The sequence below is a fragment of the Carcharhinus amblyrhynchos genome, chromosome 12, assembly GCF_965287045.1.
Source record: "Carcharhinus amblyrhynchos chromosome 12, sCarAmb.v2.hapA, whole genome shotgun sequence".
In the NCBI taxonomy this organism is placed as follows: domain Eukaryota; kingdom Metazoa; phylum Chordata; class Chondrichthyes; order Carcharhiniformes; family Carcharhinidae; genus Carcharhinus; species Carcharhinus amblyrhynchos.
In genome coordinates this window covers 65235372-65261043 of record NC_137335.1, presented here as the reverse complement: position 1 = coordinate 65261043, position 25672 = coordinate 65235372, and the positions used below count along the sequence as shown (strand labels likewise).

The 25672-nt window shown below is 41.1% G+C and overlaps 1 protein-coding gene across 1 annotated transcript in view; it reads right to left on the bottom strand.

Moving 5' to 3' along the window:
* Positions 1-25672, bottom strand: part of LOC145351047 (tetratricopeptide repeat protein 7A-like) — a 252791-nt gene that overhangs the window by 69936 nt on the left and 157183 nt on the right. Inside the window, exons 16-19 of the mRNA XM_080200649.1 lie at positions 22085-22198; positions 17696-17841; positions 12345-12479; positions 4111-4313 (exon numbers count right to left, since the gene is read on the bottom strand). Of these exons, the coding sequence (XP_080056775.1) occupies positions 4111-4313; positions 12345-12479; positions 17696-17841; positions 22085-22198 (598 nt within the window). The remainder of the gene's footprint in view (positions 1-4110; positions 4314-12344; positions 12480-17695; positions 17842-22084; positions 22199-25672) is intronic.

Here is a 25672-nt window from a genome sequence, read left to right as displayed (position 1 = left end):
TGGGCAAATGTGAGGTAATGCATTTGGTAGATCCAGTTCAGGTGGGAGCTATAAAATAAATGGCAGAACCATCAGGAGCATCGACACAGGTCCTCAGATTCTCAAAAGTGACTGCATAGGTGGAAAAGGTGGTGAAGAAAGCATATGGCATGCATGCCTTCATGGGCCGGGACATCGAGTACAAAAATTGGCAAATTATGTTGCAGTTATACAAAACATTGGTTAGGCCGAAGTATTTGGAATACTGTGTCCAATTCTTGTTGTCACACCACCAGAAGGACATGAAGGCTTTGGAGGGAGTACAGAAAAGGTTAACCAGGATATTCCTGGTCTGGAGGGTATTAGCTATGAGGAGAAATTGAATAAACTGGGATTGTTCTCTCTGGAAAGATGGAGGCTGAGGGGTGACCTGAAAGAAGTTTACAAAATTATAGTGGGTATGGATTGGGTGAACAATTGGAAGCTTTTCCCAGGATAGAAATGACAATTACAAGTGGCACAAGTTCAAGATAAAAGGGGGAAAGGATCAGTGGAGATGTGCAGGGGAAGGGTTTTACACAGAGAGTGACAGAGGCCTGGAATGCATTGCAAAGTAAGGTGGTTGAGGCAGACACGTTAGTGCCATTTAAGACTTATCAGGATAGACATATGAACAGACGGGGAATAGAGGGATATAAGCGGTTAGTCTAGATAGGTAAACATGATCGGCGCAGGCTTGGAGGGCCGAAGGGTCTGTTCCTGTGCTGTACTGTTCTTTGTTCTTGAAACAAAGCATCTACTCTGTAAAGCACCCTGAATATCCTATATGTCTCAATGAGGTCATCTCTCATCTTTTTAAACTTCAATGAGTACAGGCCCAAACTGCTCAACTTCTCCTCATAAGAAAATCGCTCCATAGCCAGGATCAAACCTAATGCCCACCATCCTTTTTCTCAGATTAGGAGACTGAAACTGTTCACAGTATTCCACAAGTGGTCTAACTAATGCCTTGTATAGTTTAGCAAAACTTCCCACATTTTTATATTCCTTTCTTTTCGAAATAAAGGCCAACATTCCACTTGCTTTCCCCATTACTGCTGAACTTGCATGCTAGCTTTTTGTGATTTATGCACAAGGACCACAAATCTTTCTGTGCAAGGACCACAAATCCTTCTGTGCTTCAGCTTTCTGCAGTCTTTTGCCATTTAAATAATACTCAGCTCCTTTATTCTTCCGAACAAAGTGCCTAACATTATGTTCCATCTGCCAAGTTTCTGCTCACTCTCTTAATCTGTCTACAATCCTTCAGTAGACTCTGTGTCATCCTTACTACTTGCCTTCCTGCCTATTTTTGTCTCAGCCACAAACTTGGCAGTACTATATTTGCTTCCCTCGTCCAACTCATTAATATTAATTATGATCCCAGCACTGATTCCTGTGACATTCTACTAGTTACAGGCTGCCATCCTGAAATGCCCTTCTTATCCCAACTCTGTCTTCTATCAGTTAGCCAATCCTGTATCCAAGCTAATATGCTACCCCAAACACCATGGACTCTTAATTATTAAATAGCTTTTTGTGCGGTAACTTTTTGAGCTTTAAGATCCTCATGTGTTTTCTTAAGTCCAAGGGATGCAGATTTGAAAGAATGTTGTGACAACTGATTTATCCATTCAGCCCAGATTTGGTTGAACTATACGAAAGCACTATTATTACCTGCTTTCATCTGCTGAAGCTGTGCACTGTTCCAGAAGCTTCCTGAAATACAAATGTAACCTCTATCTTTTCCCAACTGCATGCCATCCTTTTAAATTGGACATGACAACCACACTCCATGGCTTTCCCAGCACCAGAGTTTACGAACAACAGGAAACTTTGTTGACAATAGCAGGATCATAACATCCCGCTCATCAAAATAAACAACCTTGAACCCCACCATCTTTATTTTACTCTCCAACATCCTTGGACATTTTGTGGCCTATTCCATCTCTCCAAAGCTCCATGTGTTACTCCCTCCAACCAGATTTCTGCCACAGTACTGAAACAGTTCTTATCAAAATCACAAATGACATCCTAAGTGATTGTGGCAACAGAACTTACCCCACTTGATCCTTCTTTACCTGTCTGCAGATTTTGACATGGTTGAACACATTATCCTTCTCCAATGCCAGTCCAGTGTTAGTCAGCTGGTTCTAGGATTATCTCTTTGTTATCACTTGCCCCCCATTCATATACTGTTAATAAGCATTAAACATTACTGGCATTAAGCTGATCTTTTTCTACACCCTAGATATAACTGTAACACTACATTCTGCACTCTCTTGTTTCCTTCTCTGTGAATGGTATGCTTTGTCTGGATAGCAAGCAAGAAACAATACTTTTCACTGTATGCTAGTAGATGTGACAAAAATAAATCAAATCAAATCAAGAAAACTAGTGGTGTCTTCCAAGGGTCTATCCCTTACCACCCATTGCTCATCTACATGCTGTCCCTCAGTGATATCATATGAGAACATGCTAATTGTGAAACTGTTCATCTGGCATCCAGTACTGGATTAGGAGTAACGTTCACCAATTACATATTCTACCTTGTATTTGTTCGATCACACAATATACCACCATGAAACCTGAACACAATTCAGATGAAAATCCTTTTACTGTTCGGTTGTCGTTTCCTTTCAAAAAATTTGAATCATTGCTTTTTTAACCCCACAAAGCACCAGTAATTAAAGTGTGTTTTAAGCAGTAGAGATGGCCACCATTGGCCAGTGGTGGGATGTTCTGGTCCCGCCCCTGTCAATGGGGTTTCCTGTTGTTTGCACCCTCTGTCGCCAGGGAATACATAGTAGGTTATCATGTCAAAGGGGCTAGAAGATCCCATTGGAGGGGAATGGTCAGAAAGTCCCACCCTTTGTCTTTGGTCCCTCCTCCAAACATTCATCCCTAGCTGCGTATTCTATCCCTCCCCCGGCAACTGTCTGAGACTGTACTAGATGTTTCATATTTGACTCCTAGATAAGCTTCGAGTCACATAGCCATGCCAACACTGAGATCGCCTATTTCTATTCCAGTAACATTGCCCAATTTTGCCCCCCCATCAGCATTTCTGCTGCTGAAATCTTCCTTCATGCCTTTGTTACCTCCAAATTCTGTTCTAATAGCTGGCCTCCCACATTCTACCCTCTGTGAACTTGAGGTCATCCAAAACCGTTTGACATACCCTTACTTATAGTCAATCCTATCCATGCATTAACCCTTTGTTTGCTGACCTACACCAACTCACAACCAAACAAACCTTTGATTTTAAAATTCTTGTCATTTTCAACAAAACGGATAGCACTGGGACAACTTCAAGGAGAAAAACCAACACAGGTTAATTAGACCAGCTGCTGTTAAATGGCGATAAAAAAATTCCCCACTCCCACCCAATCCAAGTGGAGGTTGGACTCATTTCCATTTTGATCACACCAAAACAAGTGATAACTTCAAGTAACATTCCAAAATGTTGCTGAATTATTAAATCTCTGGTCCTAAAACGCAAGTTGTTCAATTACAGAAATTCGTGATTTGAGAGTTAATTGGCAATCTGTTGAGTGTTATTTGATTTTCATTGACCTAAATTAGTACATTGAATATGTATCCAGTTATTATCATGCTTTGTGCTAAATAGTGTTTGTTTAGTTTTACTGCCCAGAATCAGTAGTCACAAATTCAGTACCAGGTCTATGAAGTTTATTTATCTCCAGCTGACCCATGTGGAGGTGGGGTGGGGTGGGGTGGGGTGGGGTGGGGGGTGGGGGGGGGGGGGGGGGGGGGGGGGGAACATGCCAATATTGTCCCCAGCGTATCTTGCCCTAGGGAGCAAAAAAAAATCAGGCAGGGTCACTAACTAGTTGGTTTGGCTGGAGATTGCACTTATGTGGATAGTAGGCAACAACAGTGTTCTCCCATTGTGAAACAGCTTGTTAGTTACAATCCTTCTGGCACAGTGAAAATACGGAGTATCACCTTCAAGGATGGCCTGGGAAAAGCCTGGGATGGCCTGTGTTTGGGGGGTGGTGTTGGGAGAAGGGGGGAGAGAAGGGAATTAATTTCCTGTATCATTAAACAGTTCAATTAAAAATAACTCACCAAGTGTTCCATGATCTTTGCACTTCTTGGATTCATGGCAAGAGCCTCATCATAAAAGTGCTTGGCTCCATTCAAGTTGCCTCTCACCTCTGCCAGCCTCCCACGCATAAACAGTACATCATGCGACACAGAGAAAAGACTTGCTGCTTCTTGGATACAGAAGGAAGCTTCTTTGGTTCTTTCAAGTTCGATAAAAAGTTCAGCTAGTTTAAAAAAAGTGAACAATATTAATTAATCAAATTTTTGAAAGGAAATTGTAACCAAACAGCAAAATGATTTTCATTTGAATTGTTATCAGGTTTCACAGTGGTGCATTACATAATTGAACAAAAGTGAGGTAGAATTTTTAAGATATTCCTTCATGAGACGTGAGTGTCACTTGCCAGGTCAGAGTTTACTGCCCATTCCTAATTGTTCTTGGGAAAGTGGTAAGCTATCTTCTTGATTGCTGTAGTCCATCTGGTGAATAGGTACATCCACAGTGTTGTTAGAAAGGGAACGCCAGGATTTTGACACAGCGACAATGAATGGTGATATAATTCCAAGTCAGGATGGTGTGTGCCATGCAGGTAGTGGTGTTCTCATGCATCTGCTGCCCTTGCCTTCTTGGTGGTAGAGGTAGGGGTTTGGAAGGTGCTGTTGAAGGCGCCTGGTGAGTTTCTGCAGTAAATCTTGTAGTAATCTGCAGTAAATCTGGTATGAACTGCTGTATTAGTGTGGTTGTTGGAATGTTGAATATGGTGGATAGGGTGCCAATCAAGTGGGCTTCTTGCCCGGGATGGTGTCAAGCTTCTTGAGAGTTGTTTGGAGCTGCACTCAAACGGAAAAGTGGTGAGTATTCCATCACATTCCTCACTTGTGTCTTGTAAATAGTGGCCAGTCTTTGGGAAATCATGAGGTGAGCTATTCACTGCAGAATTCCCAGTCTCTGACCTATTCTTGTAGCCATAGTATTTACATGGCTGATCTAGTTCAGTTTCTCTCAATGGTAACCCCCAGAATGTTGATAAAGAGGAATTCAGCGATGGTAATGTAACTGAATATCAAGGGAAGATGGTTAGATTCTCTCTTGTTGGAGGTGGCCTTTGCCTAGCACTTGTGATGCAAACGTTACTTACCACTTATCAGCCCAAGACTGAATCTTGTCCAGGTCTTCCATTTGGGCACAGACTGCTTCAGTATCTGAGGACTCGTGAGTGGTGCTGAATATTTTGCAATCATCAGCGAACACCCCCATTCTGACTTATGATGGTGGAAAGGTCATTGATGAAGCAGCTGAAGATGGTTGGGCCTAGGACACTACCCTGAGGGACTCGCACAGTGATGTCCTGGGACAATGACGATTGACCTCCAACAACCACAATGTTCAAATTCAGCAGTGCTGAAATGGTGAAAGATTCAAATTTGTTTTCTTTTCCTATTCTTTTCTTTTGCTCCCAGTTTGCTGGATAAAGTTCTGTGATGCACAGACACTCAACTAAAGTGGATCCAACTTTTATAAGATAACAAAGGCTTTCACCATGTGATCATTTTAATATGATCAACTGTCATCAGGAACATGTCCAACCATAGCTGACAATCTTGATTGACAGCAATAGATAGATTGCTGTTCAACCAGAGAATTTGAATAAAATGGAATGAATTGCATTTTCCAATCTAATAAGATTTCATTTCAAATGTTTTCTTCCTACATTAAAGAAAGTTCTTGAAGCTGTTTAATTGGGTATTCTATCAATCTGACATTTTGGACGAGGTCTTGCTCATTTGTCATTCTAATGTCTTCAGCTGGAGGTGAAGTATCTGCAGTGAGTTAAAGAAAATGTTGAAAAGAGCTGTCAAAGTCAATGAGAAATTTTCTGTAAATTATATTTTTGTCCTCACTCTTCAGCTGGGAGTGTGAAGAATAGTTTGTGAACTCAGGCACAGTTTTCAATCCTAATGTTCATTATACCCAGGAGTTCAGCACTACTATGCTCTCTCTAAGTCTTGCTGGTTCATTGATGTTCCAGACAAAGTGCTTCCACTAGGAAAAGGAAGTGTTGTGATTGCAGGAAAGTAGAGTTCCCAGTTGTTTACCTAACTTCCCAACAGGAGTTCAATTGAGGGCCATTTTTGTTTCCATCATCCAACTCCATCTCCATCATCATCGGCAGCACAGTGATTAGCACTTCTGCCTCACAGCACCAAGGACCCAGTTTCAATTTCTGGCTTGGGTCACTGTCTGTGCGGAGTCGGCACATTCTCCCTGTTCTTTCCTCTGGCTTCTTCCCACAGTCTGAAAGATGTACTGGTTAGGTGCATTAGCCATGCTAAATTCTCCCTCAGTGTACCCGAACAGTTGCTGGAGTATGGCAACTAAAGACTTTCATAGTAACTTCATTGCAGTCTTATGTAAGCCTACTTGCAACATGAATACATAAACTGTAAACCATCTCAGTACTAGAGTGAGGATTTGGCAACTTTAATGGATGTCTCTGTACAGATCTGAAGCAGATGCAACACACATCATCCTTAATTTGCATTGACAATGTACCACTCCCCGTTGCTCTGAGCAGTGAACTCATCTGTGCCTATTCTTACAAGGCTTGTCTGAGTGACACGGCCAAGTGAATGCAAGAGAGTGCCAAACCTTGAGAGCATTTTTACCATTGAGAGTTGGACTGAGACCAAGCCCAATTTTTTTCACTTTGAATCTTTAAAACCTTCAGAAAAGAAAGACCTTTATGTCCTGTCTAGACTCAATATAAATCAGTCACAAAACTGAAGGCCACATTCTAACCCATTTTACGTGGAAGCCCTCAGTGCCATATTTTCACAGAGGTGGTTCATTTAAAAGTTACAGCATCTCATTAAAATTGATGAAGCATCAGACAAAGATATACTCCTGGGCATTGATTATTATTTTAAAAAAAGTCTCTTTTTAATGTGCATCTTCATGTCCTTTCTCTCTATGTAGCACACATTAGTCATCCAACATCGCACTATGTCCTTCCCTCCTGAATCAGCGATCTTTGCCAAGCACTATACTCCTTGAACAATCAGGCTGCTTACCAAATTTGGTCATCTATGGAGGCTGCAGTGATCTGCGTTTGAAAGTGCTTTTTTCCTGCACCATTTAAATTTTCCAGGATCTTGCATATTACCCCCACTAATAGAAGTAAAAAGTCTTAACACAGGATCTGAAAAGGGGACAGGGATTTGAATTACTGCACTATCAATGATCATTTATCTGAAGTCATCACTTAACCCTCGCGGATCCAGGTGTAGCAAACCAAACATTGTAAACATCACAATTGTTAAATCAGCTGCCTTTAACAAAGAAAATTGGAAGCAAAGGCTGCCTTTAAATGTGTCTGGATATCAATAATGCTGCAGATTCCACCCCCCCCACTCTTGAATTTTCTTCCCTTTCTCTTCTAAATAAGTTGATACTTGCTGGGTATCGCTCTGTGAGTGCAGCCAACCCTCCCCTACTTTATCCAACCGCTTAGCTTATCTATGTGAGCTCAGGAAGTGTGTACTAGCAGACTAGATGATGAGCAAGGGGAACTTCACAAACAAGGAGAATGCCAGCTTCAGTCAATATCAACACACACAAGATATTTTTTGATAAGGGCCACTGGATAAAGACTTGACCAATTTCATCCCCCCTTTGCTGAAAGATGGAGTTCAAGTGTAGCATTCCTTTAACCATGTAGGCTTAGATCAGTTAACTGAGTTCAAATGAGGTATTGAACTTTAGGTAATCCTTGACTGTATTGTTCAGTCATCCACTAAGCAGTGCTTTAACCTACATTTCTTTTATAGCGAATACCATGTGGCATGAAAGTGAGTGAATACTAAGCAATTACTGCTCAAATTCAAAACTGGATTGGAACCTGAACAGGGCATGTGTTATACACACATGCTGTTATAATGGGCGCTGTATGGGTATTACCGAGTTCCAATTCATCCATATTTCTTGCACCCACCTTTATTCCCTTACTTGGGTCCTATTTTTATTTAAAATCATCTATGGGATGTGGGTGTCGCTGGTTAAGCAAGCTTTTATTGCTCACCCCTTCTTGCCCTTCAGAAGGTGGTAAGCTGCCTTCTTGAATCAATGCACTCCAAGGTGTAGGTACACTTACAGTGCTGTTACAGAAGGAATTTCAGGATTCTGACCCAGTGACAATAAAGGAATTCCAAGTCAGGATGCTAAATGGCTTGGAGGGGCGTCTCCAGATGGTGGCGTTCCCAGGTGTCTGCTGCTCTTATCCTTGATGGTAAAGGTCCTGGGTTAGGAAAATGCTGCTTAAGGAACCTTGGTGAGTTACTGCAGTGCATCTTGTAGATGCTACACACTGCGGTCATTGTCAGTTGGTGGGTGCTGGATGGATTGAATGTTTGTGGAAGGGGTAGCAATCAAGCACGCCAGCCTTATCCTGGATGGTGTCAAGCTTCTTGAGTGTTATTGGAGTTGCAAGCATCCAGGCAAGTGGAGAATATTCCATTACACGCCTGATTAATGCCTTGTAAATGGTGGGCTGGGTTTAGGGGGTCAGGTGAGTTACTCACTGCAGAATTCCCAACCCTTATCATATTCTAATAGCCACAATATTTATATGGCCAGTCCAATTCAGTTTCTAGTCAATGGTAACTCCCAGAATGTTAACAGTCGGAGATTCAGTGATAGTGGGGGGTTCAGCGAATGCCAGTTGAGCATCAAGGGACAATGGTTAGATCCTCTCTTGTTGGAGATGATCATTGCCTGGCACTTGAGTGATGCCAATGTTACTTGCCACTTGTCAGTCCAAGCCTGGATATTGTCCAGGTCTTGCTGCATTTGGACATTAACTGCTTCAATATCTGAGGAGTTGCGAATGGTGCTGGACACTATTCTGAGGAACTCCTGCAATGATATCCTGGAGCTGAAATGAATGATCTCCAACTACCACAACCATCTTTCTTTGTGCCAGGTGTGACTCCAACAAGCAGACAGTTTTCCCCTTGATATCTATCGGTTCCAGTTTTGGCAGAGATTTTTGATGCCACACTTTGTGAAATGCTGTTTTGATGTCAAGGGCAATCACTCTCACCTCACCTGTGACATTCTGCTCTTTTGTCTATGTTTGAACCAAGACTATAATAAAGTCAGGAGCTGAGCGACCCTAGCGGAATCTAAACTCAGTGTCTGACAGCAGGTTATTGGTGAGCAGATGCTGCTTGATTGCACTGTTGGAAGCCTCTTCCATCACTTTGCTGATGATTGAGAGTAGACTGATGGGAAGGTAATTGCACGGGTTGGACTTGTCCTGTTTCTTGCGTACAGGACATATCTGGACAATTTTCCACATTGCTGGGTAGAAGCCTGTGTTGTAGCAGTACTGGAACAGTTTGGCTAGGGGCACTCATTCATTGCTCATGTCCTTGTCAACTTCTACTGAATCCCATTTCCTGGCACACTGAAAACAAAGTTCTTGTCTTTGTTTACAAATCACTCCAAAGTCTGTCTGTGTGGGATGTGTTAAACTACTCCCTATATGTCCACATCTTTCCAGAAAGCATTCCTTCTGGATGTATCACAGGTTGGTATGGCTCCTGCTCTGACAAGACTGCAAGAAACTATAAAGGGTCATGAACAAAGCCCAGTTCATCATATAAACCAGCCTCCCATCCATTGACTCTGTCTACACTTCCCACTGCCTCAGAAAAGCAGCCAGCATAATCAAGAACCCCACCCACCCCGGACTTATTCTTTCCCACCTTCTTCCATCAGGAAAATGATATAAAAGTCTGAGGTCATGTACCAACCGACTCAAGAGCAGCTTCTTCTCTCCTGCCATCAGACTTTTGAATGGACCTCCCATATATTAAGCTGCTCTTTCTCTAGCTATAACTATAACACCACATTCTGCACCCTCTCCTTTTCTTCTCTATGAATGGTGTGCTTTGCTTGTATAACACATAAAAAACAGTACTGTATACTAATACTTGTGACAATAATAAAGCAAATCAAATCAAAATCTCCAATATATTCAGCTTATAAACAGTCCCTTTGTTGTCCATGTCTCTGAAAACATATAACACATAGATGACAGAATGTAGCATTCTTTTCCTAAGATTCAGGTTCAGTTTCTTTGATGTTTACACATCATTCATTCTGACAAAACTGGTCTTGACTTTCTCAATTCTCCACAGATCTCACCATCATATCTTCCATCGTTTGTGATAATCTTCCCAATTCTTTGCTGTATGGCCTGGAAAGGAAAATCTCTCTCCCAATTCACAGGTGGTACAACTGCACTTTCAAAAATCCTACCGTCTATCATTTGGTTCTCAATTCATTACAATATTTATGCAGCTACCAGTCTGCTCAATTGTGGCCTCACTTCCAGTTCTGATGCCGTGACCCCCATTACAAACATTCATCTCTGTCACTCTGGACGTTTCCCTGGTTTGACCCCTTCTGCTTTTTTCAAGTCCGAGGCACACAGAGGTGAGCGAATATGATGGACAACTGGTTTAGCCATTCACTGTCAGATTTGACTAGACCAGGTAAATTACTATCAGGTCCTGCTCTCTCTTGCAAAAACTGCTCAGTAATTCAGGGTGAAATGCAAATGCTTCTTTTCCCAAGTACAAACAACTTTTCTTTGTTTTTTTTCATGGGATGGAAGTATCAATGGCTAGGTCAGCATTTTTATTGCCTATCCCTTATTGCCCTTGAGAAGATGGTGATGAGCTGCCTTCTTGAACTATGTGGTCCAAATGTGGTTCATTTGGTCTAGGTACACCCACAGTTCTGTCATGGACTTTGTCACTAAGCTGAACTTGCAAACTACTGTCCCATTTCTAACTTTTCACTGCTTTCCACAAGTTCCTGAACATGCTGTTACTTTCTAAATGTGCACTCATTTACCCTGGAACAACAATCGGGTTTACAAAGCTGCCACTGTAATGGCCTTTTTGGAAGGTATTCTATGTGACTGTGACTATGGTAAACCATTCCTCCTCATTCTTCTTAACTTGCCTACAGCCAATGACATAGTTGACTACGTCATCCTCCTCCCATCTCCACTATCTCCAATTGGATGGGACGGCACTTGCCATTCCTATTAAGTCACAACCAGTGTACCACTTGCAATAGCATTTTTTCCTGCTCCTGCACTGTTATCTGTGGTGTCCACCCTGCACCCGAATGATCTATTCTTGGTCCTCTCTTTTTTTCATCTACAAGCTGCCCTTTGGCATCATCCAAAAACACAATGCCAGTTTCCATATATGCATTAATGACACCTTGCCTTACCAATATCTCAATTTTTTTATACTTAGAAAATTACCAACAAAGGAATCATATCTATTATTCTACAGTTAAACAATCCTTTAACAACTGATGATCCTAATATTGATGGGTTTGTTGGGTGGGTTATTGAAAAATGACAACCTCTAACACTCACACAGGAGTTTATTTTATGAATGGTTAAGTTATAGATTATTCTAGATTCTTTCTCTACTCTGCCTGTTTTAAAATGTAGTTTGCAGGAATGAAAAAAAAAATTTTCAAGAAAATGATTGCCAACCCTCAGCCCATCAGCCCATCATACACTCATTTTAACATCTAAACAGTTTAGAGTTGAAGGCTTTCCTAACCACTAACAGTTTCTAAAGAATATAAACCAAGCCGACAAAGCTGTCAAACATCTGTAGAGGAAGAGTTCTTACTGCCTTCGCTCATTAAAGTTGTTCATTTTGCTAACTCTTCCACATCATCAGATATATAAATATCTGTTCACTGGAAGTTTGATAAGACAAGGAAGAACTTGGGTAATAAACTTCATTGCGATTATGACTCAGAGGCAGAGAGAATGATTTACAATGCTTTGTATTAGGATGGCCTACTCCTGCTCCTATTTCTTATGTTCTTATGTTCTTATGCTTTATACATTAATCTATGAATATGACAAGTTTTGGTTCCAAAACTGCAGTCAAGCAAATGGTATCTTTTGTGCATGAATATGAAATAGCCCATATTGTTCAATTTTATATTGGGCATTTGCAGATTGTGAAAAATAAAAAAAACAGACTTGCATCTGAACAATGCCTCTTATGAATTCAGGTCTTTGTAAAGCATTTTACAACTAACGAAGTCCTATTTTGAAGCGCAGTCACTGTTGCGAATGAGAAAGCTACAATATTCAGTTAATTGTGTTACTGAACATGTTCCACAGCAACTGAAACATCTGCACACATACCTGCCTGCAGCCAAATCTGCTCCAGAATGATGGACAGCTGCTTGGGGGCATGTTTCACACTGTTGCTCTGGGCGGACACATCAGACATGGCCAGCTCGATTCGGGAAGCGGCAGTTGATGGAACACGCAGAGAACCTGAGGGAAAGATAAAGAATTTTATTTTGAGTATTTCTAATTAAAGACCAACAAGTAAAGGTAGATTGTAATTAGGTAGCCATGTGCTTTGTGTTCAGATAGAAGTCTTTGTCCTGTCATTATGCATGCAAAGCAGAAGTGTATACTGCCACATCGCATGAGATAGACACAACTTCTGAAGAAAATCAGAAGTTAAACAGATGAGGAAAACTATTGCCTTCAAAACTCTAGTTAGACGTCAATGTAATTTGTTGATCATTCTTGGCAAGTAGTTCATTTTAATCTTCTTTCATGGCTGGAACACCCAAGTTCATCCAATCTCCTAATAAATCAGTCAGTGGATGCTAGCAATCAGCTTCAAAATCTTTGAACTATGTTCAAAGTCTGAATCTCTTTCTCGTCTCTCACTGACCACAACAAGACGCAGTGGTCAGACCAAAGCATAACCTCTTCTGATGTTAACTCTTTATTTTTGGCTAAATAGTTTAGTATTTTATTTTCCTTACTGATTGCTGCTTCAGGTGATTGGATACATTGCATTCTGAATCTATTAAAACCCTTGAAAAAAATTAACTTCATCCTTAGAGGTAAAATTGGATTCTCTAGCTTCAGAAATTGTAATTGACTAAGTTTCAGGAGCAACTTGTAAAATGCCTCACATTCTAATAATACTTTCTAACAACCCCTTTTATGGTTGTAATATTTTCAAATTTGTGCTCTTTGATCTGGAGAGAAATCTTTCATTATCTGCCTTGATAATTTTAAAAAATTCTGTTAAATCATCTCTTAATTTTTTTTGTTCCAAAGTCAACTGCTCTAGTTTTCTCTCCCTCAATCTCACACAACCTTTCATGCAAGTATTGTTCTTGTGGAACTGTTAGCACTTTTCCCATGGTTCCAATATCACTTCTATAAAGAGGTGTCCATGAATTGCTTGAGTGGAACAGCGGGCTGGCAGACATTAGCAGGGGGCCTTTGGCGGGACTCGCGACTGCGTCTGGCCAATCACAAGTCTCCCAGGGCCTTTTTTTCATATAATTAGCATACTGAAATTTCACTTTCAATATGTTCAGAGGACCCAAGCAGTAGTCTCTAGGCTTGCTACTGTTTCTTCTTTCTTCGCCGCCCCCCTCCCCTATGAGAGGTCCCCATCAGTTTACAACTGCTTCCCAACAACAGGGAACAGGCCTGCTCACCCTGCTGATGGGGTCAGAGGCCACTGAGGTCCCCGTCAGGCGGTCGGGGGTAAGGAGAGGGTGCCCCTTGGGCTGTGCCGTTTTCCCATCTGTTGGGCATGGAGTTATTTTTGGGAGAATCCCAACCCACACAGCATTTCAAATGTGGTTTTGTACAGATGAATCATCATCTCTCTGTTTTTGCATTTAATGTTCCTGCATGTCAAATGCGGAGTCCCATTTTGTTTCAACTTCCACCTGAAAATATGTTTTTAAAGATTTGGACTCCTCGGTTTCATAGGGATTATCTCCATTGTCTGTTCTTTTCTCCTAAAATATGCCAATTTATATCTATATCTAGTGACCATAATTTGAATACTCTTCCTTCTATCTATTCTTCCGCAAACGCAAGCTCTGCTCTTCCCTTGCTCTCCTCCCCACTACTCCAGTTCTGTTAAATCAAGTAGATAATTTGGGTCTTCAAAGACACTTTAGAGTTTCAAAACTTCTGCATTCTGATGGCTACAGTTATTAACGTTATAGTTGATGACTTGCTTTATTCCAGTAACAACGGAAACCCACTTGTTTAAATCTGAAAAGTTGCTTTGAGTTCGCTGGTATATCTTCCACCAGAGACCTGCAGGGCAGTGGTGCTGATTGGATATATAAACAGGGAGGAAGTAACTCTTCCAAAAATGTAAAAGTACCTCACGATCATTGCTATCCGTGACCAGGTCCATTAGGTCCAGTAAGTCATAATAAAATGTGTATCTGACAAACCAAAAATGGTTATTTTACTGTGTTTGAACAAGCCAAGAGAATGTTTTAAGTAGTAGAAAAGCAGGGAAATAAACACGATTACTACATTTCTCTCTAGGTAGTGATGTAATGTACATGCTGTCAATTCCAGCTCTCTCTAAAACCATCACAGAGTTCAATATCTTTATGGTCCACCACTCATGCACACTGCCCTTGCCGACTGATTGTGGCATGGTGAGTGCTTACTATGAAAGTCAAAGCTCTAATCGTATAAAATTAAACTAACTTGTAACTGCGCGTATTGATACGATCCCTGTGGGGGACCTCTAAACCATAATAACAAATTTACTAAATGATCCCGAAATTAAGACACTATCAACAAGATTCCACTCTTAGCAGCTTTTACTTTAACATGAATCAGAACCAATGCAGATGAAACAAATGAAGTAAATGACAGTTCAAATGAAAAAGGCAAACATCACTTTACATAGATATGACAACAAAGCTCCATTTTACCCAACCACAAACACCTGCATCACTCGCTGCATAAACACAGCACCATGTGCAATGTCACGTTTCCAACTCAACTGATTTGCTCTTTGAAATGCGCTCACCAGAAGGGGTATTTCATCCAAGGTTCTGGGATATAGTTAACACTGACATGTTGCATGTTTATAAATGTTCTGTACTGTGGGTCCTATCAATCCTGATGGTGCAGCTTTCCTGAGTTCCTTTACAACCGAGCAATCAACAACTACGATCCCAATCCTGCCCCCGACAGCCCCGGCAATCCCCCCCCCCATCTGGATGGCCAGCCCCAATCACCCCCTTCCCCCTCTCTCTACTCATAATCCCTATACAGAGCAGCAGCGGAACCCCCCAACTGATCGCTCCCTATAGGCCCCATCCCCAAATAGGCCCTGCCCCAATGGTTCTACCCCATTGGCTCTACCCCATTGGCATTGCTCGATGCCCCATGGCAGTTCCAGGGGGCCAGGCTGGCAATGTCCAGAGGGCACCCCCCCTTTACCTCCGGCCTCCTGGGAGGCAACCTCGATGGCCTCGCTTTATTCCAGCGAGGTCAGCCGTCAGCTCCCCAATAGTGGGGAGCGGTTATAAACATCACCGGAGTGAAATCGCTGGAGTGAAACTATCTGGCAGTGGGTTGGGAGGTGGGGCGGCATGTTAGCCGGCCCAGAGACTTCAGGCCCAGGCCCACTAATGAAATTTAAATAGGTATTTTAATATGGAAATCAATTCCATGCCAATTTCCAGGGTGGAGCTGATTACTCTTTAAAAGAACTTAGCCATGGAGATGTGGAGGATGTGGTGCACAATGGGGAGCCAATAAATGGCCTCCACTGATGTCTCCTGTCCTGTTGCACTGCTAGAGCAGCACAGCGGGCTGGGAGAATCGCCCCCATATTGTTGTGGTTCAACTCAATGCAATTACTGTATAAATATGCATAAGTATAGTTTTGAGATCTTTTTATAGAAGTCCATAAATTTAAATAATGATGATGCAAGTTTTTCCAGTGCACCATGTTGGTGATAACGAAAACAGCTTCTATTAAATTTATAATTTTTTTTAGAATCAATGGTAGTTTTACCAAACCACAAGCGTATCAAAACCAAATTCTGACTGGCTTGCCATCCTGCAAATTTCAAACTGGCTGATTCCATCTCATATACAGAACAGATGGTCAGATGTGAACCACAGTTTTGAATGATCTCAGTTTGGTTTTACAGATGAGAGGAACCTGGCGTGGGACTCTCTCATTAGCAATGCATCTCCTGACCATCTGTTAACACACAAGATACTTTATCTCTCCTATTTGTTAAAATTACAGGTGAACAGGATACACAAATAACATTGTTTCGTATTGCTTGTGGTAATGTCACAAAGGCGCATAAATATATGAGATTACAGGTAGAAAAGTACCATAAAGATAATCTGCAGTACCTTATGTAAAATATGCCCTGTGCAGAGTCACAAAGGAATGATCATATTTATAATAATGCACTGATTTAATAGCTTTAATAGCACTTTAAACAATCTTCAGATCATAGTATCTGCACTTAAAGAGCATTTGCACCTCATCCATCAATTCCTGACTCTCACTGTGGGTTAAGATCCTTGCCCTTAAGGAGTGGCAGGTGGCATAGTTGTCAGCACTGCTGCCTCACAGCACCAGAGACCCGGGTTCGATTCCCAGCTTGGGTCACTGTCTGCGCGGAATCTGCATGTTCACCTTGAGCGTGTTTCCTCCGGGTGCTCCAGTTTCTTTCCGCAGTCCAGAAGACGCACTAATTAGGTGCACTGGCCATACTAAGTTCTGCCTCAGTGTACTCGAACAGGCACCTGAGTGTAGCAACTGGGGAATTTCACAATAGCTTCATTGCAGTATTAATGTAAGCCCACTGTGACACTAACAAATAAACTTAAAAATCAATCAAAATGGGATCGGTTTGAATTATGGCCCTGCTGAGTTCAGGTTTCTCTTCTGTGTGAATTATCTCGTGTGTGCCCAAATTATGTCCTGCCTCCTAACCTATTGGCAAAACTTGGGTCTGTTGGAAATGGTGATGGGACTTCCACATCCAACTTGGATGGAATGAACATTTCGGTTTCATTCCTCCCTGTCGACTAAGGCCGCCAATCTCATCAATCCTGTGCAACTTGATGGAGGACAAGGAATTGCTCTGGGTCACTCTTGCATTTTCCCAGCATTAGCCGTTATCTGATAATTGGCTGCTTACCAACCTCTTCTCTGATGTAGGAGGTTAAAGGTTCCCAGCAGAAACAATGAGGGAATAAGCTGGGAGAGGAATTAAGTGCATCCCCGATACAAAAATAAATAGGTATTTAAACAAGAAAGTAACAATCTGAAATGATACAAATAATGTGTACAAAATTCACAGCACAGGTTCATATGTCAACAAGATCATGATTGAGACATCATGGGTTGCTGCCACCTATGAAGCTGTAGCCTGGAGTGACCCATCGTATTCAGCTTACAAGATTAGTTTTGTTCCTTCATTAAGTTCCGATTAATATCCAGGTGCGAGGAATTTAAATAACAAAAGAAAACTTTCAAGAATTCCTCCATTCTGTACAGGATTCAATAATATTTGACTTTAAAGTCTATTTAAACCACCTTATTCACCAATAAATTTTAATGCAATGTCGCTGAGCTTCATGTTTCTGCTAAATATATACAAGTATGTAGCTGGAACACGTGAGTAGAAAAATCAATCACAAAGTCTCTCCACCCTCCTTACCTGAATCAGCTTCATGAAAATCAGGGAAAGTGAGGTGAGGAGTGCTCCGCTTCTCAGGAGTTGTGCCCTCAGCTACACTACTTTGAACAGTACTCCGTTTCTCTGTCAGCGCACCCTCAGCTAGACTGCTTTCTTTGTCACAATCACTGTAAAAAAAAAAGAGGAATTTAATTGCAGAGGAAATGTGTGAGTAAGGTGCAGTCTTCACTTTCAGGGACTCACTCCTCTTGATGATAGAGGATTTCCCTCAATGATAATTCATTCCTATCCAAACACAATGCCTACCAAAACAACTGTAGGACTGTTCAGTGCAAGCTATGAGAAATGCAAGGTACTTGGCTAAATCAGAAAGGACACCAACTTCAGTCATACGTAGATCACCAAAGCCGTTAGTGATTCTACAATGCTCTGATATTCAATTACGGTCCCCTGTCCACTAATTCTCCATCAGTTCCTTGTGCCGACAGGTCAACACTGCTCACAGGAAAAAAAACAAATTCTAGAGCACTTGAACCACATCCTCAATCAGACTTCATCTATCAACAAAACAGCAATCACAAGCCACATGTTGCTATCAACTGCTTCTTGGATGACCTGAACACACTGTTAGAAATGATGAATGCAATTAAAATCCTGTGTAGCAGCAAAGCTCCAGAAGCTGATGCTATCCCAGCAAAGCCTATAAAGCTGAAGATCAATGCCTCATCAAGATTTCATTGAATTCCTTCAGTCTAGGAAACATCCTGCAAGAATAAAAAGATGCCTCCATTGACAAATGGAAAGGAACCCAATCTTGCAACAACCTCAGGGGAATTTCATTCTTCTCCATTGCCAACAAAATCTTCACCAGGATCGTTCTGAAGCATTTAGTGTAACGCGTCAACAGATCTGCTGCCAAAGCATCACTGCCATTTCATAAAAGATGTGGAGATGCTGGCATTGGACTGGAATGGGCACAGTAAGAAGTCTCACAACACCAAGTTAAAGTCCAGCAGATTTATTTGGAATCACAAGCTTTCAGAGCGCTGCTCTTTCACCAGGTGAGTGGAGTGGTGGGTTCGCAAATACAGCATTTATAGGCAAAGACACAATTGCAAGATAATGGTTGGAATGCAAGCTTTTACAGGTAATCAAGTCTTTACAGCTACAGACAGTGAGAGTGGAGTGAAAGATAATCACAGGTTAAAGAGATGCGAATTGTCTCAAGCCAGGACAGTTAGTAGGATTTTGCAAGCTCAGGCCAAATGGTGGGGGTTACACGTAGCGTGACATGAACGCAAAATCCCAGTTGAGGCCATCCTCATGCGTGCGGAACTTGGCTATCAGGCCTGTGTTTGCAAAATCACACTTTGATCAGGTGAGAAGAATCTAGCGAATGGCTACATTTATCCAAAATAGCTAGCGTACTTATTTTATTGTGTGGGATGCCTGTGTAATTGACTTCTAAGATGAAGGGAATGGTTATTGCTAAACGTCCATATAAATGGCTGCCTGTCTTAAATATAGGAGACTTAATGTTTCCTGGTCAGTCACCACAAAGATGCTGATTATGTGGAAAAGTAGTCTTAGTGAACTGTCTGTATTCCTTAAAAGTAAAATTCAGCATCTGAATAAAGGAAGGCATGTCCAGAGAACATAGCAGTAACTAACTACTCAATGTATTTCCTCCCCTTGTTTCTATGCTGTGCATAGTCCGTTCTGGCCACGCAAACCTAATTTTAAGGGCTTCCTCGTTGTTACCAAATATTAATCTAAAAAATATTTTCTGCAATGATATTGCAGAATTGGCCAAAATCTTGTGACATTGTTTGCAGCTGGGGTTTTCCAGTGCTGTTGAAAGTGAATGGAGTTTTGGCTGGAACATCAAATTTCTCATTCTTGCTCGCAAAGGATCTCACCAGGGGTTAGATCGGACAAGCCTGCCCAACATCTTTAGAAAGGTAAAACAAGGCTTGTTGGTAGCATGTCAACAGTTGCATGGATTCCTCTAGCAGAAAAGTTTGAAAACCTCTGCCTTAATTAAAACTCCCTTTTAAAGTCAATGGCTTCTGGAAAAGAAACATGTTGATATGTGGAGTCAGGGTGAGATGCTGATGTCTGGAGCTACGATGAGATGAAGATTGTGAGATTGATATGTTAAATTTGATAGTTATTTACTTTGACAAAAATAAATTGCTGTAAACTTTCTGATACAACAATGAAGGATTTTGCTCCCAGAATGTGAAATATATTGGTGCAAAAATTGTAGTCAAAGTAATGGTGAGGTTAAGAGTGCTCGCCATTATTTATGTGCAAATTACATGTTAATTTCAAGCAGGTGTACACTTGAACGTGGAAATCCAAAAGTTGTAGTTGAAGAAGTGATGCTTCACTGATGGCTTAGCAAAAACAGTACTGTTTTCTTCTGGTTTTCCACTCACATGTATTAACTGGTGTGAAGTTGTCATAATGCATGATAAACTTGCCACAGAAATATTAAGCTAACTATTTTTGATTTAACTATTATTCTACTGATGTCATATGCATTAATTACCATCAGCAAACCTCTTGGCACTGAGAATGAACAAGTGTGGAGCCTCATTCCTTCAAGATTCAACAGTTACTAGAGATTATTTTAAAATGTTTTTTTTTGTGTCCTTTTTATAGTCTCAATCTGTTTGATCTTTTCCACATTTGATTTAACCAGTGAGCACGCCATTCTAACTTTGGTTCATGCCTAGACATTGCTCTGTTAACTCCATCAGTTTGATTGGTTAAGGGGATACATCTTTTTGCTCTATTCGGCTATGTTCCAGATACTCTGCGGCCATGTTTCAATCTCACACTTGCAACAATTTGCAGGGCAAAAGACAATAAAGATTAAAATGGAGATGGGAAGATCTCCTAAAAGTAGGCACCATTTATTGGAATGCTTGGGCCATTAAGAGCAAATTTAATAAGGGACCAAATCCAACCAAAGTAATAGTTCTGAATAATGGATCTACAGAGACAAATTGTATTCTTAGAATAATGGAAACATATCAAGTGTGATATAGTGGGAGGCATCAGTCAGCAGGCTTCATGAAGGAAGCATAGGTTACTGCTGTCTCATCCAACATTTACAAAGTCTTGCTCCCTGAAAGCACGGGATATGTTGTGCATATCAGCTAACCCATTGCTGTCTTCAAAATGTGTGCAGCGGAGGAGTAAGAGAGTCAACCAGGGTTCTTACTCTTGATCACCATTCAGTGAGCTCAAGTGAAAACATACATCAGTATTACGAGTTCAATACCTTGCATTCATGCCCACATATCCATTATTTAGCTAGTGTGCCACATATTCTGCTCTATATGAAGGTGGCAAAATTTTTCCTATTCTGCATTTTTTCCCCTGGCCTATAATGAGGCGGCTCCCAAGTCGTTAGAACAATCCAACTGATTGATGCAGTAACATCCACATTCAAAATTGAAGAATTTATATGATTGATTCACGTTTATTGGCTGAAAATCAAAGGGGGGTCACAATGAAATGTTACTATTTACACTCAAACAGTTTTTGGGTCATGGTGCAGGTCATAGTTTATTTTTCTATTGTTATGGTAAAACTTAGATTCCTTAAAAGAAATACCACAGCCAGAATTTTATTGTCCCACCCACCCAGGAATTGGAGCGGGCAAGTGGTGGACCATGGAAAGGTCTGCTGACCTTGGGGAGATTTTACTGTTTCGGGACTAGCAAGGCTGTAAAATCCTGCCCAACTTGTCTGATTTGTACAAATCATTGCAGAGATTCAAGTTTTAAAGATTGTGGCCACAAATCAATCAATGGTTAAAATTCACATGCAAGTGGAGTGCAAAGCCATGTGAGTTAATCTGGTTAGCTGCACAAATTCACACACGTCAAGATCCCACAAAAAGCAATGATCTTTCAAAAGAGTTATCAACCAGAAAGGCTAAAGCTTTGACAAAGGATCACCTGGACGTCAGCTCTTTTCTCTCCTTCTAGATGCTGCCAGACTTGATGAAATTTGCCAGCGTTTTCTGTTTTGGTTTCAGATCCCAGCATCTGCAGTAATTTGCTTTTAACCAGAAAGGCTAATTCTTCTTCTCTCTCCAGAGATGCTGCCTGACCTGTTGAGTCTTTTCCACCATTTTCTGCTTTTATTTCAGATTTTCAGTATCTAAATTTTTTGGGCAAATATGTGGTTGCGTTGTGCCCCTATCAGATAAAATGGGTTGAAGACCTGCTTGTTTTATTTCATCGCATATTGCAAGAGAATGCCTTATAACACCAAAGTATTGTAACATATTCACATGCCATGTTACAAACCCAGCAACTGACTGAAACCGATTTTGCTTCAAAAGATACGAGGGGTTTACATTTACTCTGAAGTACTTGCGACAGAACCCACCTGTAGTGCAAAGTGTGTGCTATCTGCCACATTTTTAACATGTGTTTGCAGGTTTCAAGAGCTTCCTCGGGTCCTTTGTGAACAGCCTCAAGTTTGACTTTTGTGAAAAGTAAACTACAAAAAGAGAAGTTGGAACAAAATTATTAATTACTTTCATGGAATGCATTATCACCAAACACATATTCTTGCAATCCACCTCAGTCAATTAGACTTTTGATTTGTTTCTTGCGTGCTAGACAAAGCATGCCACTCATAGAAAAGGAAAGGGGAGGTTGCAGAATGTAGTGTTACAGTCATAGCTAGGGTGTAGAGAAAGATCAACTTAATGCAAGAAAATAGTGGCGATACATTTATTTCCCCTTTAAAGGATCATATAATTTAAATTACTCCAAGTAGGAAAGAAGGTGCAGTGAATTAGGTAATGGCTGGTTATCTTTTATCAATTCCTGGACAAGTTGACAAGATGAAGTCTTCCCTCTGATTTGAATTGATGGAAACGTATAAATTCTAACAGGGTTGGACAGACTAGATACAGGGAAGATATCTTCCCTGGTTGGGGAATCTGAAACCAGGAGACACAGTCTTGGGATATGGGGTAAACCACGTGAGGTGGAAATGAGGAAAAATTTTGTCACGCAAAGCATAGTGAACCTGTGGAATTTTCCATCACAGGAAGTGGTGGAGTCAAGTTACTGAATGTATTCAAGAAAGAGATAGATTACTTTTTAGATCTTAATGGCATCAAGGGTTATGAGGAGAAAGCAGGAACATCGAATCATAGAATCCCTACATTGCAGAAGGAGTTCATTCAGCTCATCAAGTCTGCACCGACTCTCCAATAGAGGGTCCCCCAGGCCCTTTCCCGAAACCCCACATATTTACCACACTCATCCCCCTAGCTTACACATCTTGGGATGCTAAAGGGGCAAGTTAGCATGGTCAATTCACCTAACCTGCAAATCTTTGGACTGTGGGAGAATACCAGAACAGTGGAGGAAACCCACGCAGACAAGGGGAGAACATTTAAACTCCACACAGACAGTTACCCAAAGTTAGCACTGAGATAGAGGATCAGCCATGATCATTTTGAACGGCAGGGCAGACTCAAGGGCTGAATGGCCTACTTCTGCTCCCAGTTTCTACGTTTTTATTTGTCAAGTGATTGGAGAAGGCATGAGTACACAGCATAAAATAATTATCACAGGCAACCACATTCACTCAAATATCTGAGGACAGTTCCATTTGTAACCTAACAAAGAAGAGGTTATACCTAATAGAGGTTGCAGTTACATTTCATTGTAAGCTGTATTAACAATTTGTGAATATAATACAAAAACCTTGAATATAAATTATCATGTCTTAAAAGGTACATATAATGAATTACAATAGGCAGGATATTAGGAAAATGTCATACCTTTTTATTCTTATTCTTGATATTATATACAGAAAAGGTAATTATTTTATTTTTTCACTAAACTGAAATGCCCATTCAGGAGTACACAATCAGAAAGTTTTGGCCTGTAGGCAATTAGCTTATCATTGTAGTAAACTGTTAAGTGCACTATGGTGCGTGATTCTAGCATCAATTCAAAAATAAACCACACTGTGAGTGACAAATGTTTTAGAAAAATGGCTCATCAATTAGTGATGCATTTCATATGGACTATTTGTGAAAAGACCATAAAATTGTGTATTACTTTAGAGCTTTGTGGCATATAAATGTGTTACAAATGGAATACATTGGATTTTAATGGGCAGTAAGGGATCAGTTAAGCTGTATGGAACTTGTATAGTCACCTGTGGTTGACCCACATGTCCCTGGTTGGCAAACCTAAGCCATGAAGCTAACTGGAGGAATGCCTGTTGGCTCCAGCTGTCAAGCGGGGGATTGCTGAATTGGCTGCAACTGAGAAGTACTGGCTCTAACTCAGTAGAATACAATCTCTGGCACAAAGTTTCTCTTGACTTCAGAGCCAAAGCTTATCCCTCGGACACCTGTCCACATCAAGAAGGAACCAAGAATTTAAACTCTGACTATCACAGCAGAACAGTATCAACTTTTCCCATAAAAGTCTATAGCTCAGTCCTTCTAGCTTTGAAATTAGTTTTAGGACCAACATGTAAGACTATAAGGCATAGGAGCAGGATTAGGCCACTTGGCCCATCAAGTCTGCTCTGCAATTCAATCTGATATTTTTCTCATCCCCATTCTTCTTTATTTTTCCCATAACCCCTGATCCCCTTATCAATCAAGAACGAATCTGTCTTAAAGACACTCAATGACCTGGCCTCCACAGCCTTCTGAGGCAATGAATTCCACAGATTCACCACTCTCTGGCTGAAGAAATCTCTCCTCATCTCTGTTTTAAAGGATCACCCCTTTAGCCTGAGGGTGTGCTCTCTGGTTCTAGTTTTTTCTACTAATGGAAACATCATCTCCATATTCACTCTATCCAGGCCTTGCTGTAAGTTTGAATAAGATCCCACTCATCTTTCAAAACTCCAACGAGTACAGATCCAGAGTTCTCAATTGTTCCTCCTATGACAAGCTCTTCATTCCAGGGATCATTCTTGTGAACCTCCACTGGACCTTTTCCAAGGCCAGCACATCCTTCTTTAGATATGGGGCCCAACACTGCTCACAATACTCCAAATCGGGTCTGACCAGAGCCTTACACAGCTTCAGGAGTACATCCCTGCTCTTGTATTCTAGCCCTTTCGACATGAATGCTAACATTGCATTTGCCTTCGTAACTGTTGACTGAACCTGCACATTAACCTTCAGAGAATCTCTGCCATTTGACTCCCAAGTCCCTTTGTGTTTCTGATTTCCTAAGCATTTTCCCATTCAGAAAATACTCTATGTCTCCATTCCTCCTTCCAAAGTGCAGAACCTCACACTTTTCCATATTGTATTCCATCTGCCACTTCTTTGCCCATTCTCCTAATCTGTCCAAGACTTTCTGCAGCTCTCCTGCTTCGTCAATACTATTTGTTCCTCTACATATCTTTGTATCATCTGCAAATTTAGCAACAGTGCCTTCAGTTCCTTCCTCCAAATCGTTAATGTAGATTGTGAAAAGTGGTGGTCCCAGCACTGATCTCTGAAGCACACCACTAGTCACTGGCTGCCATCCTGAGAAAGACCCCTTTATCGCCACTCTCTGCCTGCCGCCAGTTGTGATGTAGGCTTAAACCTGGTGTTGTCAGACTTTTTACTGTGTTCCGCCAGTTGGCCAATCCTCTATCCATGCCATAATTTTACTCTTAACATCATGGGCACTTAACTTATTTAACAGTGTCCTATGTGGCACCTTATTAAAGGCCTTTTGGAAACCTAAATAAAACACTTCCACTGGTTCTCCTTTATCTAATCTCCTCAAAGGAACTCTAACAGATTTGTCAGACATGACCTCCCCTTGATAAAGCCATGCTGACTCAGTCCTGCTTTATCATGCACTTCCAAGTACTCTGCAATCTCAATTTTAATAATGGACTCATAAAATGTTGTCAATGATCGTAGTCAGGCTAACTGGCCTATAATTTCCCATCTGCCGCCTCGTCCCTTTTTAAACAGCGGTGTAAGAT